The sequence below is a fragment of the Acomys minous genome (assembly GCF_964271855.1).
Source record: "Acomys minous genome assembly, chromosome: 16".
NCBI lineage: Eukaryota > Metazoa > Chordata > Mammalia > Rodentia > Muridae > Acomys > Acomys minous.
The window spans coordinates 12,838,173-12,855,014 of NC_140498.1; the positions used below are offsets into that span (position 1 = coordinate 12,838,173).

Sequence of the window (16,842 nt, forward strand, 5' to 3'; positions counted from 1 at the left end):
TTATTTGTCATCTTTATATTTAAATGAGGGCTCCAAAGTACTATCATCTGATTGGACAATCATAAAATGCTGTAACTAGGAGACGCCAGTTCTTCTTTTCCATTGGATGGTATCGCAACCAATCCGAAAGTGCATTGGCTGAGCAAGCTCAGGTGTCTTATCTTTGTCTGAGCCCTTTGTTTTAACTGGGAAGATTTAGCATCTCCAGCAACTGTGGACCTGGCTGTGAAGGGACAATGCAACTGGGTCTTACGCTCTTTTTGAGTCAAATCGCTGGCCACTTGTTCCCACCCACAGCTTTTCGCCTGCGGGGGGGTTGGGGGGGCGGAGAGGAATGACAGCTTCGGACTGCCATTTTTATCCAACCATCGTCTCAGTCAGTCTAGGAGAAACAAAAGCAAAGACATTTTTATGAGGATCCATGAGCAAATTCCAACACGTCGTTGGGGAATCTGAAAACACACTAAGGTCGTTTCATTGGAAGTGTATGGGCAGGGAAGACTTTGATTTGGTGAAGAGTATGACACTTGAGACATCCATTATGCCTGGAGGTAAGGCATAACGTTAACGTTGGGTACCGTAATTACAGGACGCAGCAGGTTATAGGAGTAAAGACGCGCACTGCACCCCCCCCCCGTCCCCCCTCCACCCCGTACTGCAATAAAATTTAAAGGCTGCATGTTCACATGGTTCACCTTTCAGCATCACTTGGAGAGCTGGCTTTAGAAAAGTAGACTGTTCACGCCCGGCCTCATAAACAGGATCTGCATGTTAGAGTTGAAGGAATCCTGGTCTGAAGGCCAGTTCACTGGGGCACGTGATCGACTTCCTTTGCACCTCCATTTCCTCATGTGATGCTGTATAAATTCCTGTTAGATGCTGTGAGTTCATGTGGGTGAAAAGGCTAGCAAGCCTTGCACATACTAGTGCTCTTTTCACATCAACACATTCTTTTTTTTTAATCTCCCATCAAAATACAGAGTGAACTGTAGTCCTCAACGCAGAGCTGGGGCTGTTGCAGGGCAGAAGACAACATGGCACCCAGCAGCCAATGCTTGGTGAAAGAAAAAACCTGGAAGATTATTCAGCTGCCTGCTGAGCTCTTAGGGATCTTGATATTGGGCATCATGAACTGACTCGTTCATCAACGACATTGTCTTGACTAAAGCAAGAGAAAATGCTTTCAAAGCAGTTTTGTATAAAATCACTCAGAGCCCTGCGGTGGTAGCTCACACCTTTAATCCCAGCACTCGGGCTCCGGTGGATTGCTGAGTTTGAGGCCAGCCGTGTCTACAGAGTGAGTTCCAGGACAGGCAGGACCACACAGGGTGGAGGAGGGCGGGGACAAGGTCTCATATAGCTCATCCAAGCTATGACAGATGCTCTTGCTTCCTTCTCCAGTGGCTTGAGATAAGACCTACTACACCTGGCTCATTACTTTTATTTTTCTCATTAAAATTTTAAAGGCTATCTAATGACAAGTGCTAATAATATTGAACAAAACATAATAATAAGTACAATTGCATGAAGTGCTCCTTGTAGTGACATCAACATCTAAGTCACTTTCTAGCCACCTTGGCAGTGTGTTACTGTGTGGCTACATGGTTCGGATTGGACAAACTGTCTCTCTCCCTCACTCCAAGGCCACATTGCAGTGGTAACTCACCTAGGGCGGGTGGTCTTGAATAAAGACTCCCAATTTTACAGTTCATTTAATGTTGTTATAAAAAACATACCTAGTAGGTCTGGGATTTGCATAAAGTGTAAAAGTTGCCAGATTAACAGTAACTTCCTGTGGATCTTAACAGACCGGAGGAAGGTATGAAGGGGCAAAGCTGAGAGGTTGTGAAGGGAGGGTCACAAATGACATGGTAATTTGTCACAAAGGACTCCAGTACCCTGAGCTTTCACAGAACCCACAGAAACCTTAGAGAATGCTTCTAAGGGACAGGGTGTCATAGGTCACTTAGATATAGTCTGAGCTTAATATTAATATGCCTCAGGCCCCAGCAACACATTGCCTGCATGAAAAGCTTGCCAGCAAGTGCCTGGTGAATCCCAGACTGCTGCCACGTTTGCTGTTGGTAATTTTTAGCCAAAGATTGTTAATATTCTTTTTCTTGTACATTCTTCCTCATTTATGTCTTTTAAAAAATCCTCTTGCTCCAGCCTCTTTAAATGTGCCATACACTATTCATGTTGGCACCCAGGTCTCCGTTGCAGCACGCAGCTTTCCGATGGCAGCTTCCTGTTATTGATGGTGCAGTAGCAACGGTCCGGAGACCCTCTCCAATTCTCACTTAGCCTGGCAAGACCGACATGGTGGGTTACAGAGGGAGCATCGGCAAACTGGAGGACTTTGCTTTGTGAGAAGGAGGGGAGGAAAGGAGGAAGGGCAGCTAAAGGAAAGGGAGGAAGGAAGAAGAGCCAGGGAGAGAAAGAAAGGAAGACAGGAAGCCGCTAGAGACAGCTCAGTGGCTATGCAGGCAGCAGTCACCAAGCCCTAAAGGCTAGAGTCCAGTGCTGCTAGGGGCCCACATAGTGGAAGCAGAGACGGGATTCCTACGAGTTGTCCTCTGACCTCCAACGCAGCCACATAGCATTAATTAAAACGAGATGTTTGAAAAATTAAGAGAAGGGAGTGAAAAGGGAGAGTGTGGGAAAGACGGCTTCCACTTCAGCCACTGAAGGCAGAGACACTGGGGTTTGGCAGTAAACCTTAAAAGGGGGTGTCGAAGGCTTTGTTTTGTTTGCGTCTCCTTTTCCTCCCTTTACTGCGTCTAAAGCACAGTGCCTGGCACTAAAGGCCGGCAGTCCACACGGGGAAGGAGCTCCTTTGGCGTTAAGAAGAGCACGGACGGTCTGGATTTTTGGTGCTGCGCTGGGTGACAAGTAGACATCGTTTTCTACTGCTGGTAGGCTCTCACGCCAGCCACAAAACTGGGTTCTTTTAAAAGTTCCACAGTTAGTATAAGTGACGACACACTGTCATGGCCAATATATGACATACATTTAGGGGAGGGGGAACCCCCATAAGAGGCTGATAGTTGGAGGAGTGGTAACACTTTGCAGCCAGGCTCCAGTGGGATACAAGGGCTGCAGACTTGGGAGGACAGGTTTGCAGGGTTCCTTGCACCGTTGAACTTTGGAGCCGAGTGCTTCGTGGCTGGTGAGCTTGAGTCCTCTGCTCTCATGAAAGTAGGCACGAGGTTTATGTGTTCTTTGTCCTCTGCACTTTGCAGCTGGCATCCTTGGGACAAAGGCCTTCTCACCACTACCCTAAAGCCTTTCCTCCGGGGACATCTCTGTTGTGGCAGGGGCTGGGACACTGGACAGTCCCTCTGTGAAGGGTGCTGTTCTCTCCCATTGGCTCTCCATGGACTTCATCTGACCTCCCAGAGGACCCCAGAGGACCAGGGATGGGGGTGGGGGTGGGGGTAAGCTGGCCTGTTCCTCTCTCAGGGGCTTCTAGGGCCATTTCTCTTTTCTTTCTTTTTTAAAAATTTTATTTATTTTTTAAATATATTTTATTAATTTATTCATATTACATCTCAATTGTTATCCCATGCCTTGTATCCTCCCATTCCTCCCTCTCTCCTATTTACCCCTTACTTGCCTCTTCTATGACTGTGACTGAGGGGGACCTCCTCCCCCTGTATATGCTCATAGGGTATCAAGTCTCTTCTTGGTAGCCAGCTATCCTTCCTCTGAGCGCCACCGGGCCTCCCCTTCCAGGGGCCTTGGTCAAATATGGGGCTCCAGAGTTCATGTGAATGTCAGTCCCCACTCTCCACTCAATGGTGGAGAATGTCCTGTCCATTGGCTACATCTGGGTAGGGGTTCGAAGTTTACTGGATGTATAGTTTGAGCAGGATCCCTGGGCCCAGATCTGCCTATCATAATGTTCTTCTTGTAGGTTTCTAGGAACCTCTGGATCTTTCTATTTCCCTGTTCTCCCATGCTTCCATTTCTCTTTTCGTATTGGCAAATTGAGGCAAATTTCTTCAACCGATGCATCAGCCTGAGAAAAGGGGGGTTACAGTCTCCAGCTCTGGAAGCACACACCCCCTAAGTTTGGTGTCTCTGTGTACCCGCCTAGCTGCTCCAAGCCCCCTGGGCTCTAGTGAAAGTTTCTTGGATGCAAGTGATCACCTCCTCCTGGAGCCCTAAAGTAATTCATGCTTCTCCCTCTAAGCACAGCAATTAAATGTCCAAGGAGCTGCTGAAAGTGAAACCAGTGGCTTTTGAACAGTATCTGGAGATGATACAAAACTGCATCCTTGATTGGACTCGGAATTTACTTTCTCAGGAGAGGTGGTGTTCGACGGGTAGGAGGGGGGTGCTGTGGAGGGGTAGGGGACTGCGGGTGGTGTGGGGCAAGGACCCTAAGATGGGCACGAGGACCAGAAAGGGATGCAGCCATAAGCAAGCTGAGGTCATCCCAGACTTGCCCCAGGAGACACCAGAGCCTGCCCTGTCCCAGGTTCCCTACTACCACCCCTCCCCCACCCCAAGAGCACACATAGCCAAGGAAAATATTATGATGTTTAAAAACAGGAGAGAAAACAGAAAGGTACAAATGCTCACGACATACAACAAATTCCTCACCAGGGAACAAACTGAAGGCCTCTGCCAAGCGATGGAATACAAGACAGCTAAGAAAAGCCCCTTGCGCAGCAGGCAAAGTAGCTCTTGCCATGTGCTAGTAGGCAGGAGCACTTAATACAACACACTGAAATCTTCCCAGCCCTCGGACTGGATTAATCCACTCTTGAAAGAACGGATTTGTGCCGTTTTCATTATAACTGGCTGCCATTGGCTCTGTGTCATCCTGCGGATGCTCTGAGTGCTCCGCAGAATCCCCACAGCAAGAAGGCTGTCAGCAGATGCACCCCAGCAGCTTTGGATTTCCCAGCTAGTCTATGGCATTCTGTCATGGCTGCAAAAAACACCTGGTAATCTCCCCATCTGTCCTGAGAGCCTCCATCCTTTCCTCTATGTCTTCTTGTAGTCGTAGGTGTTTGGGCTTCTCAACTTCTTTTCTCCACTTGGTAAGGCCCCGCTGTGCACAGGGCACCAAGTACTCCGTCCACATCCTAATCCTGCAGCCACGGCGCTTTGCTACATCTTATTTGGGATTTGTCTCCATATGGAGACAAACATATAAATATACAGACAGACAGATAGACAGACAGACACACACACACACACACACACATGCACAGATCCAGGTATGGTGATGCTAACAGAGCAGGAGACCAATGACACGGTGAAAGCTGTCAGAACCAAAAATGGAGCCACTCTTTGCTATAGCGAAGTCATTTCTTCTGGGCCTGACATGACCATTGGCCACCATAGAACAGCGACGCTGTGGTGACCTAATTAATGAATGACATCTAGGTTGATAGTAGAAAAAGGGGGCATCTCTATCCCTGCTGCAATGGTCTTGGGGTTCCTACTGGAGCATGTTGGAAGGGGAAGGTTGGCTGGAGGTCGGAGCCCCCGATGGTGCAGCTTTCCTGAGTTATCACCTACCCTGAGGTGGGACTTTTTGATAATATAACTGTGAATTCACTCATGATCCCGTAGTAACCATTTCCCACATCCCGTCAGTAATTCCAACAAATTGGTTTACCAAGTTGAACTTGGTGGACTTGTTTCTTAGGTATAGCGGCACTCTATCTGGGGCAAGTAGACATGTCTTCATGCCTTCCTGGGAAGTGACACACGGCTTTTGTCCAGCCCAAACAGAAATACATAATGTAAAGCAGGTTTGCCAGATGAGGGCTATCTCAAAAGGCTCTCCCAGGACCCCAGCCCTGCTCAGAGAACTCCAGAGTCCTTGCCCACAACTTTCTCATGGCCGAAGAGCCTTGTTTTGGAATATCTGATGTGATCCTCCTCTCTCATGTTTCAAATCCTACTCGCTTCACAGACACACACACACACACACACACACACACACACACGCTGGCAGTGGCCTGGCATCTCTTCCTGACGCCCTGCTCTTTCCAAATACTATCTCTCACAACCCCAGACAGGGTTTCTCTGTGTATCCCTGGCTGTCCTAGACTCACTTAGTAGACCAGGCTGGCCTCGAACTCACAGAGATCCGCCTGCCTCTGCCTTCTGAGTGCTGGGACTAAAGGAGTGTGCCACCAGTGCCTGGCTTTTTGGTTTTTAGGAACTTAAATAATTTAAGGAATTTTAAGCATCTGAAGTACTTATTTTTTTACATCTAAACTATCTTAAAAGGTAGTAATTATTAGGTAACCGGTTTAATGCAATTTTCTTTGAAACCGAGTTATATTTTTATTTCTAAACAGTTTTGGAGCTGGAAAGACGACTCTGCGCTTGTTGCTTTTGCAGAAGACGAGTGCTGGATTCCCAGTGCCCATGTTGAGTGGTTCACAACCTCCTGAAACTCAGGCACCATAGTATTCAGTGTCCTCTTCTAGTCTCCGCAGGTACCCATAGGAATGTGTACACACACACACACACACACACACACACACACACACACACACACAAATAACATTATTTTAAAGAAAAGATTTTAGTAAAGGCTTAAGCACAGGCTTTAGGAGAGGTGAGAGGATGCTGGAGAGATGGCTTAGTGGTTAAAAGCGCTTGAATTTGTGGCAGAGGATGTGAGCTCAGTTCCCTGCATCCATATGGTAGCTCCCAACTGTCTCTAAGTCCAGTTCTGATGCCTTCTTCTGGCCTCTTTGGGTACTGTGCACTCACACGGTACATATGCATAGCTGCAGGCAAAATACTCATACACATAAAATAGAAGCAAATATTTTTAAATTTAAACAATTTGAAAAGGAGAGAGAGGCTTTAAAAAAAGGACAGTAGCACACACCCTCAAGTAGGCGTGGACTTCTCAAGAGAGCTGCTGCAATTTTAAAGTCAAAAGGGTAAACAATTTTTATTTATTTATTTATTTATTTATTTAGCTTATAGGATGCATCTTAGCGGTGGAGGTTTGCCTCAGTATGTGCAGGGCCCTACATTTGATCCCCAGAACTGAAGATTCTGAAGGGGGCAACTAAACGTTGCTGTAAATTTCTTCCCATGTGACACGGCATTGGCAGAGCTCACTTCCAGGCATCCCTTGGCCATGACTGTGTGTGTGCCAGCCTAGGTTCCCGGATGCCACACGCAGGCAGGGTCCAGCATGCACATGTTCCGCCCCAACCGTCAGATTCTGTTGTAGGTCTTCTTGCATCTTCTTCATCATTGCTTTCCATTCCTGCAATGTTTTTCTGTCGTTATATTTGTTTGGTTTGGCTTTTCTTTTAAGCCAGGGTATTGCTATGGATCTCAAACTGGCCTTGAACTCAGTTTCCCTGCCTTCATCTCTCAAGTGTGGGGATTATGAGCAGAGCCATTGTCTGGGACATAAAAGGCATGAGCACCAGGCCTCGGTAACAATCTGAGAACCGTGTTGGGCATGGCCATGGTCAGTTAGATGAGTGTGAAAGTGCTGAAATGCAACTGATTTTAAAAACTTAATCTTTTAAAATTGATCATTATTATTAATTACCGTATGTGTGATGTGTGTGTGAGCACCATGCCACAGAGCTTGTGCGAGTAGTGAAGTTATTTTTTTTCTTTCACCTTTCCTTGGGTCCCAGAGATGGAGCTCAGGTTGCCAGACTTGCACAGCCAGCACCTAGGCCCGCTGAGCATCTTGGTGGCCCCCCAACTAGACTTTTAAATTTGATTAAAGATTTTTCAAATTTGAATATCATAAATATAAATGCACATATGTCATATCTGTTGACAAGGTTGGTTCTAAACCAAGGATACCAAAATTTAAGGACACTCAAATCCCTCAGATAAAATCTCTCTCTCTCTCTCTCTCTCTCTCTCTCTCTCTCTCTCTCTCTCTCTGTGTGTGTGTGTGTGTGTGTGTGTCACACACACACACACACACACACACACACTTTTTTTTTGAGGGTCTCACTATGTAGCACTGGCTGCTCTGGAACGCACTGTGTAGACCAAATTAGCCAAGAACTCACAGAGATCTGCCTGCTGTGACTCCTGAGTGCTGCGATTAAACGCATGTGCCCTTATACCCAGCTGAAACATATTTTTTACATGAGCCCTTCTATTTAATTTTTTTCTAGATGACTTGTGATGCTTAACGGGATGTGAATACTGTGCAAATATTTGTTCTACTATTTAAAAAATAATAACCAGAAGAGGGCGGTGTAGCTCTAGTACAGATATGGCAGCGCTGTCGTGTTTAGTACATACAAATGGCAACATCACATTTATAGTATATTTTTAATCCGAAATTGTGGCTAGCTGACCACACCTGTGTCTATACAATACTCTTTGGCATGCTTTCTTGGGCAGTGTGCTGATGTACTGTGTGCACACTGAGCATGTCTGCCTTCATTGGGTGTCGCTATCTTCTTCAGACATCAGCTTGGCTACATAGGCATGTTAATCCCGTTAGGAATTTCTGTCTTCCTAACCTGTTATATCCCGCTTCTGGGCTGAAGATACAGAAATAAGTCACCCTAAATTTCAGTCGCCCTGGAAAAGCCTCCTCTGACAGACCATCTCCCATATTATCTGTGGAATATGGGGAATTATCCATGACTTGGGGTTAGTATCCTGGAGATTCTTATAGGACACAGAGACTATCGCTGACAGGATCTGGGTTTGGAGCCCACTACTGACACCATCAGGGCAAAGACGTGAGCAGCTACCAGAACCAGGGTGGAAGAGTGCGCAGTTGCTTAGACCCGGGCGGGGCGACTACCCGGACCTGAATGGAAAGCTCACAGCTGCCAGGACCTGGATGGAGGAGAGAGCAGCTGCCGGGCCCTGGATGGAGAAACGCGCAGCTGCCAGGACCTGGACGTCAGAGCGCACGGCAGCCAGGATCCCGCCCCCCGCGCGCGCGCGCTCGTGCCCGGCGTTGGCGCAGTCCGGGTCGGAGTCGTCTGCTGAGGCTCGTCGGCCTCGCTCCCCGGCCGAATCCCGGCCCTTCTGCGCCCTCTCTGCCCGCGCCCTCGTTGGCGCCGCCACCCGCAGCCCTGGCGCTCCCCGCGGGTCCCCCCGAGGCCGTCTGCGCCTTGTGCCAGCGCGCGCCCCGCGAGCCGGTGCGCGCCGACTGCGGCCACCGTTTCTGCCGGGGGTGCGTGGTGCGCTTCTGGGCCGAGGAGGACGGGCCCTTCCCGTGCCCCGAGTGTGCCGATGACTGCTGGCAGCGCGCCGTGGAGCCGGGCCGCCCTCCGCTCAGCCGCCGCCTCCTGGCGCTCGAGGAGGCGGCCGCGGCGCCGGCGCGGGACGGCCCTGCCAGCGAGGCCGCGCTGCAGTTGCTGTGCCGAGCCGACGGAGATCCGTTGTGTTCCGCCTGTCGCATGGCCGCTGGCCCGGAGCCGCCCGAGTGGGAACCGCGCTGGAGGAAGGCGATGCGTGGCAAGGTGCGCAAGGCGGCCCTGCACACCCCCCCTCTTTGTGCCTTACCTGGAGTCAGGCTCCGGCTGACCTTTCTCCTGCACCCTCCCCACCCCGAGTCTCTGCGGTGCCCCTCAGCCCTACAGCCTCCCTTTTCCGGGGTCCCTGCCGTGCCCAGTGCTCTTGAATCGTGGAGTCCGTGAGTTCCGCTCGTCCCTTTCTGTTACCTCTCTCCCGGAGCCTGCTGTGTTCCTCGATCTCTCATCTCTAAAGCATGCTGTCGTGTCCCCTTTTCTTCCCAGGTCTCTGGCCTACCTGTGCCTGGTCTCTATACCACCTTTAGACTCTTCATTTTTCTCCATTTCCTCTCCAAGTCTCTACCTCATTCCCGAAGGCCTCATCCTCCTACCCGGCGTGACCTCATTGAGGCAAGCCCCGCCCATCCACTGGCTGGCGGAGACCTGAGTGTGGGCTTCTTCTGTGTGTCAGTTATCCATTGCAGCCCTCAGAGGCGCTGCCGACCCACCTCATTCTGGAACCTTCTTTGCTGTGCTCTCTTGGTCATTGCATGTGCTACAGAAACCGACCATTAATCTGAGCAAAGCTAGGGCCCGGGGGTCTGGAGTATCATCCCTGGCCCAGAGTGGGGCAGGGCATTCTTTCTATTTAGGCAGGAAGGGACCAGTGATGCCTGGTCGCTGCCCCTCAGGAAGAACCGCTCGCTTAGTGTTTTTGAGGGTACTGTTAACATTATGTTCTGGAATGAAACACTCTGTGCCCCAGGAATAGGTTTCGAAGAACATTATTGGGGTGAAGGCCTGTTGTTACATCCAGGGCCCAACCTGGGGGTGGTACTCTGTCAGAACATGCTGCTAGGGTTGTCCCCTTACTAAAACAGTCATCTGCACGGAGACCAAGCAGGGCACAGAAGTCAGAGAAAAGCCATTGTCTAAATCAAGCTGACACTAAAGGGCACCTGTTTTAAAACCTGGAATACACAGCCTAGAAATGTCTGCCGGGTATCTAGTTCTGACAAAGGAGGAGGTGCAGGAGACCCCTTTTAAAAAACATTTTTCTCTTTCCCAGTCTATAACCAGCTTCTCTTCCAGGAGAACAAGGGGTCTGTGGAAATCATGAGGAAGGACTTAAATGACGCCCGGGACCTGCATGGTCAGGCGGAATCAGCGGCTGCTGTGTGGAAGGTGAACGGTGTCTCCTGCATATGGGAACCAGCAGGGCAACCAAACTGAGCTGCGGTTTGCTTGGCCGGCTGGAGGGGGGGGGGGGGGCCTGTGTGTGGACTTGATGGCTGCCAGGGCACTGTCCTAGGATACAGTCTAGCCGAAAGCCAGCAGGGATCCTCTTTTCCCTCTGCTTTACGTGAGGGTGACTTGGAAGCTCCAGCTGCCTTTTCTGCACAGGACGCCTTGACCCCGACCAACCCCAGCTGTTAGCAGTGGAGCACATGCTGTTTCCTGGTTGCCATACAAACCCACACGCATTATTGCTCTTGAGGCTGGAAGTCCGCAGGCAAGCCCTGGCAAGTCCATATCTGGTCAGGGCTGCTTTCTGGTGGCCTTTGTCCTTGTATCATCACATGGAGGGTAGGGTAGGAGTTCTCGGGGGTCCCTTTTACTAGGGCACTAATCCCACGTCTATTTTGGTGGGACAAACCACCTCCCAAGGGCCTACTACTTACCAACATTGCCTGGAGGTTTCTGCGTGGGGGTGGGGGTAGGGTTGGGGCACAGGCACACACAAAGTTGACACTTAGCAGCTTTCCCTCATCTGGTACCATTCATGCCATTAAACACCAAGATGACATCATGATAGAGTTTTTTTTTTTTAAGATTACTTGTCAGCAAAACTACACATTAGTTTAAACTCAGGCAACTTTTATTTTTATATATTAAAGTTCATTACGGTTTCTACCCCACCCCCATTTTAAAACATAAAACTGAAGTGTTTCTGTAGGCTACAGAAGTCCTGAAGCCTTCAGAAGGCCTGGACCTCAAGGCTGAAGCCATCTGCCCTACCCCTGAAAAAAGCAGGCAGTCTTTGAGGATGTCTAGTTTTCTAGGAGCCCACGGTCATTCCAAGGACAAGTTCTAGCAGATAGAGGCTCTTAATCCGAAGCTGAGAGGAGGGAGGAGCTTGGCCAGACACAGCAGTTACCTGACTGGCGCTTGCGTCCTTTCAGCAGAAGCATTCTTCCCTCAGGAGCACGGCTGTGCTCTGTGTTGTGTGGGCCAGGGCCAGGCTGGAGGATCTGAGAGAAGTTAGGAGTGTGTCCTTTTCTAGTCTGTTGTGTAGGCTAGGCGGTTTGAAGTGTGGCTGAATGGAGTTTTGCCCTCGGGTTTACCTGTGGCCATAGTAGGAAAAGTGGCTGGCGGAAGGTAGCTGTGTGTTCTGACAGGACTTGGTCCCAGAGTTCCATTCCAAGAAGCTGTGAGGGACCCTCACATCAGCTGAGCAGTGTTCATGTGGGTTCTATATCCAAGCACCTAACAGACTGATAATCAGAAATGAGAATGTGGCCGATTGGTGGGCTGCTGGTCCAGCGTGAGAGACTCTGAATATCACTGCAAAGTGAGCTGCACAGACGGACGGCAGGCCTGTGGCTGTGGTGTGGTTCTACCTAATGTTAGGCTTCTTTCTAGTCACAGTGGAGTAGAGTAACTCTTTAAAAAGTGCTTACGTTGTATAGGGAAATAGTGTCATCTAGAGATGACCTAAACTTAGCCCACGGAAGGATGCAGCCAGGCTGTGTGCTGGTGCTGTGCCGTTTTGTAGAAGGAACTAGAGTGTCCTGGAGATGCATTTCCTGGAACCGGTCTTGAAGGAGTGCAGGGGAGACAAAACACTGTCTTCACAGAAGTTCTAGTATGAGAGGCCTCGTGAGGAAATGACCCAAAGAAGCAGTCACAATCTTAAAAATACACTGAGAATACCAGAAGAGAATAAGTGAAAAAGTGATTGATTTGGGAGGCATAAAAGAAAAGAATTCTCTTACCAAGGCTGTAAGGCGTCTTCTATACCTTCACTTCTGTCCTTGGTATGAACAGCACCCCTTTTTCACTTTGTACAGGGGAGTGTATTATTAGCCTTCTTTCTGCTGCTGTAACAAAAATACCCAAGACTGAGTATTGTAGAGGAGTTTTAAGTCAGAATATGGCTGCTCTGGATCACAAGAGATCACATCCAAAGACCTAGTCTGTCTTCCAGCTGAAATGCAAATATGTCTTTAATCCAGGTGGCAGGCAAGTGGATCTAAGTTCAAGGCCAGCCTGGAATAGAACAAGTTTCAGGTAAAGAAAAACTTAGGTCCAGGCATGGTGGTATACGCCTTCAATCCCAAACAGTGAGGGTAAAGTGAAGGACACACCCATGTTTGAATGTCATGTCTGAGTGACCAAAAAAGTGACAAATCGGAGAAAGATTGGACAGAATAGGACACACCCAACTTCACAAGAAGAGAGAGGAAAGAGAAGCTATTTAAGAGGCATTGAAAAGAGGGAGAGGAGGCAATTTTACCCAGACAGTAATAGACAGGTTACATACAGAGAGAGAGAGAGAGTGAATGAGAGAACAAGCTAGACACAGGTGAAGACCGAAGGAGCCAGAGAAGGAGCAGGAGCCAGGAGACTAAGAGCTGCTGGAGTTAGTTTGAGGCCAACCAGAGCAATTCAGAGGCAGAGAGAAAAGCCAGATTGAATAAGTCAGCTGGGAGAGGAGTTTGAGCGAGAACAGCTGAGTTGAACCAGCCAGTTACTAGCTGAAAAAGAACAAGAAAGGGTGAGCATATTAAGCAGTAAGTCTCAGAGTCTGAAAACAGCCTAGGCCTAGGTTAGCAGATGGAGGCAGTAAGACTCTGACACAACAGTAGTTCCTTTTACAGAGTACAGTGTATAGAAGGAAAGTTAGGAGTTCTAGAGACGGAACATAGAAGATGAAAAGGCTCTGTGTACTGGTCTCTAGTGAGGGCCTCATGGTGGAAGTGTATGGATGTGCAGCTCTCTGTGTAACAGCCAGCTTTAGGATCCATCCAGTAGCCTGAGAGACCATTGTCAGTTCCTTTGGAGGGTACATGCATCAATGACCTAACCATTGTCCCCTATCTTAAAGGCGCTGTCAGTTACACCTCACCACATTGGGACCAAAGTAATTCAAATATGAGGGATGACAAGGGCATCTTTCATGTGGAGATGTCACTTCTGGCTTTGGAAAACAGAGAAAGATAATTTTCTTTTACCTGCAATTTTATTAAAAAAGTATTTTTAATTCAGAAGGCCCAGCCAGCATATTTTGAAGTGTCATATTTCTTAGTTTTTTTCAGAGTAGGTGGGGGTTCTCTTAAGACACAGCAGCCGTGGGTGTGGGCCAGTGTGGACTGCTGTCTCTCCCCCACTCACCGCAGGGGCATGTTATGGACCGAAGAAAGAAAGCCCTGACTGACTACAAGAAGCTCCGGGCTTTCTTTGTGGAGGAGGAGGAACACTTTCTGCAAGAGGCTGAAAAGGATGAGGGTCCTTCCGAGGATGACGAGCAGGCCGACCCGGCAGAGCGCTTCCGGTCCCTCCTGCAGGCTGTGTCAGAGCTGGAGAAGAAGCACCGGAGCCTGGGTCTTAGCATGCTTCTGCAGGTACCACCTGGGGGTGGGGTGGGGGTAAGCACCTTCACATCACATCTCTGTGCTCAGCTCAGAGCCCCAGTGGAAGGGAGACTACCCTAGGAGCAAGTGAGGAGCCACAGCCTACCATGCCCCTGCTGTGGCCTAGGTCTGAATGTGGGGAACAAATAGGGGGTTGGGGAAAGTGGGAGGAAGGAACTTGGAGCAGAGGAAGATAAGAGATGCCTCTGGCTCTCACATGGGAGGGATTTTTTTTTCCCACCCCTCAGGCTCTGTGAGCAGGAGCATTCAGGACATCCCCTCCATCTTCTCCCATCTTCATCTCTGCCCCAGGGATTGGGCAGCCCACTTAGCAGTTTAACCCTGGGCATCAGCAGCCACCTGTAGCTGAGGTAGCCTTCTTTCCACATACTCATTAGCTATTTGGGGGCTCTACAGCCTCGGAGACACAGGCTTTGGACCCAGTTTAGATGGGTTGTCCAGTCACCTGGGTTCTGGGCGTGCTGTGCTCATGTCTGTCTCATCATCCGTTCTGTCTCGCTGTCTTTATGTCTGTATCTCCCATCATTTTCTCTGTCTCCCTGTCTTTCCTTTTGTCTCCGTTTTTCCCTTTTTCTATAGTGATGATGCGCAGCAGGCTGGCCCCCCTGGAGCGTGAGGCAGAAGGAGCCACCTTCCACTGGCCTGCAGCACCCCTACCTACATCTCTCAGGCCTCTCTGCCTGGTACCACCCTTCATCCTGGACAGATACTCATCTCCATCAATGCTGACAGCACCCTGGCCTGGGATGGAGCGTCAAAGGTGCCCAGCTTTTGGTCATGCACATAGTTTTGTTGCTCAGCAGTGTTTTTGATTTTTGTTGGGGCATGAATGTGCTTGGGCCTGAACCTGTTCTTAGTAGAGACCAACCAGTCCTGGGAGTCCTTTCCCAGTGTGTCCCACCCCTGCCAGAGACCACTTAGCAGCTCCGAGGCCCCTGGTTCTTGTTGTGCCATGGCTCAGCCGAGTGTGGCCAAGTCACTGTAGTATCCAGGAACCAAACCTTGCACCGTCCCCATTGGTGCCATGACAGGGCTGGCTCTCCAGACATCCCTCCTGTGTTAGTGCTAGGGTGTAGGGATGCAGGAGGCCCTGGGGTGTGGATGGGACCTGGCTTTTGGGGAGAAAAAAGATGAAGCCTTCTCCACCCCCCAGAGGAGTGCTTCTTTCCCTTTGGGTCTTGCTGTGCCAGATCTTGGGCGCCATCTTCTGCTTTGCTTCCCTGGCTTCCTTTCCTCACAGCTTGTGCCCCTCGGATGTCACTAGCATCCCCCAAATGCTCCTACTTTTTACCACCTCCATGGTACCACCTTCTTCCCTGCGGAAGAGCAGTAGGGGCTGCATCTCCAGGCTACCTGGTGCTTCACTTCGCTGTATTTTTGGCTTTTTCTCACCTCATATTTTCTCTAGTAGGTGAATTTCACAAAACTTGTGATGTAGCAGTAGTGTGGTTGCCTGCAGCATTGTGTGTGTAGATAACTAGTCCAAGAAACAAAACCCAGGGAGGGAACAGGCAGGTCAGGGGCCAAAGACAGAGATCTGTTTAGGGTTTTGGGTAACAATATTCTGTCCTCAGAAGGCCCCAGCCTTGGATGTAGTGAGTGGCTCCAACCTGACTCCAGGTGAGCTCGTTCTCAGTGCTGAATAAAGTGGTTTGCTCCAGCCTCTCTGTCTCCGTACCTCCTAGTCTTTGTCCACACAGCTGCTCCCCCCACCCCTTGACCAGGTTCTAGGATCTTTGATACTTGTAAAAGCAAGATACTGTCATTGTGACAGTTGGGGAGAGAGGGCAGGTGTCATCCTGAACTCAGTGTTGGCTGTAGGAATTGCATCCACCAGGAGGAGACATCTGATGAGAAGACTTTGGCCTGGCACACCTGGCCAGGTCCTGCAGAGGGCTGGCCAGCTGAGCAGGTGCTCCCAGGGCTGGAAGGTAACAGACTGGTCCATTCATACCCAGGGTGACGGTGCTGAGGGTGGAGCATCCCTGTGAGAACCAGGAAAGAAAAGGAAGGAGGAACAGATGTAGGTGACATTGAGAGCTACTGCCCTGAGTAGTGTGCCTCTTTGTGGCAGAATGTGACCTGTTAGGGGCAGATATGTAAATTAAACTAATAGAATGGCAGGTGAAGAGAATGCCAGGCAATCTGGGACTGGCCACCTGGTTGTAGCCAAGAAACAAGTAATGGGTTTGTCCCTCAGATCTCAGCCTTGGTCCAGAAAAACTTACGCCCGTGTCTAAGTAAGTACCTGTGACCCCTGCTGGACGATCCCCCTTTCCTGGCCCCGTGACTCTAGTAGATGGACTGGATGTGTAAAGTGCAGTCTTGGAAAAGCCTCAAGTTTTCACCACAGCTCTGCTTGCCAATAGTAGTTTGCAGTTCACATACACTGTCAACAGCATGCTAAGTGGCTGCCACACAGGACACCCGACGCTCCCCCACCCCACCCCAAACCCTGGTCCATCCAGAATTGGGACCTCTGAGCACCTCAGTATCAGAACTCATTAGATCCTGCGCTGGCCTTTTTCACTGGAAAGGAATCTGCCATTCTTTTTGTGTTCCTCCTGGCATTGGCCAACTTTAACTTTGTCCCTTTTCCCCCTACTGGACCATTCAGGGAGCTGGCATCCTGATTCTGGTTTGGTGGCAGATCCCCTACCTGCTGAGGCCTACATCCTAGTTCATAGATGTCCTCCCTGTGCTTTCTGGCAAGGAAGAATGACAGCTCTCTAGTGGAGCACTGA

General features: G+C 49.6%; 1 protein-coding gene across 1 annotated transcript; it reads left to right on the plus strand.

Moving 5' to 3' along the window:
• Positions 1–8,780: 8,780 nt before the first annotated feature.
• RNF187 (ring finger protein 187) lies at positions 8,781–15,761 on the plus strand. The gene is made up of 4 exons (XM_084761358.1): positions 8,781–9,452; positions 10,536–10,628; positions 13,844–14,068; positions 14,678–15,761. Exons 1-4 carry the CDS (start codon positions 8,796–8,798, stop codon positions 14,678–14,680), a joined length of 978 nt encoding a protein of 325 aa, XP_084617484.1. The 5' UTR covers positions 8,781–8,795; the 3' UTR covers positions 14,681–15,761.
• Positions 15,762–16,842: the final 1,081 nt, after the last annotated feature.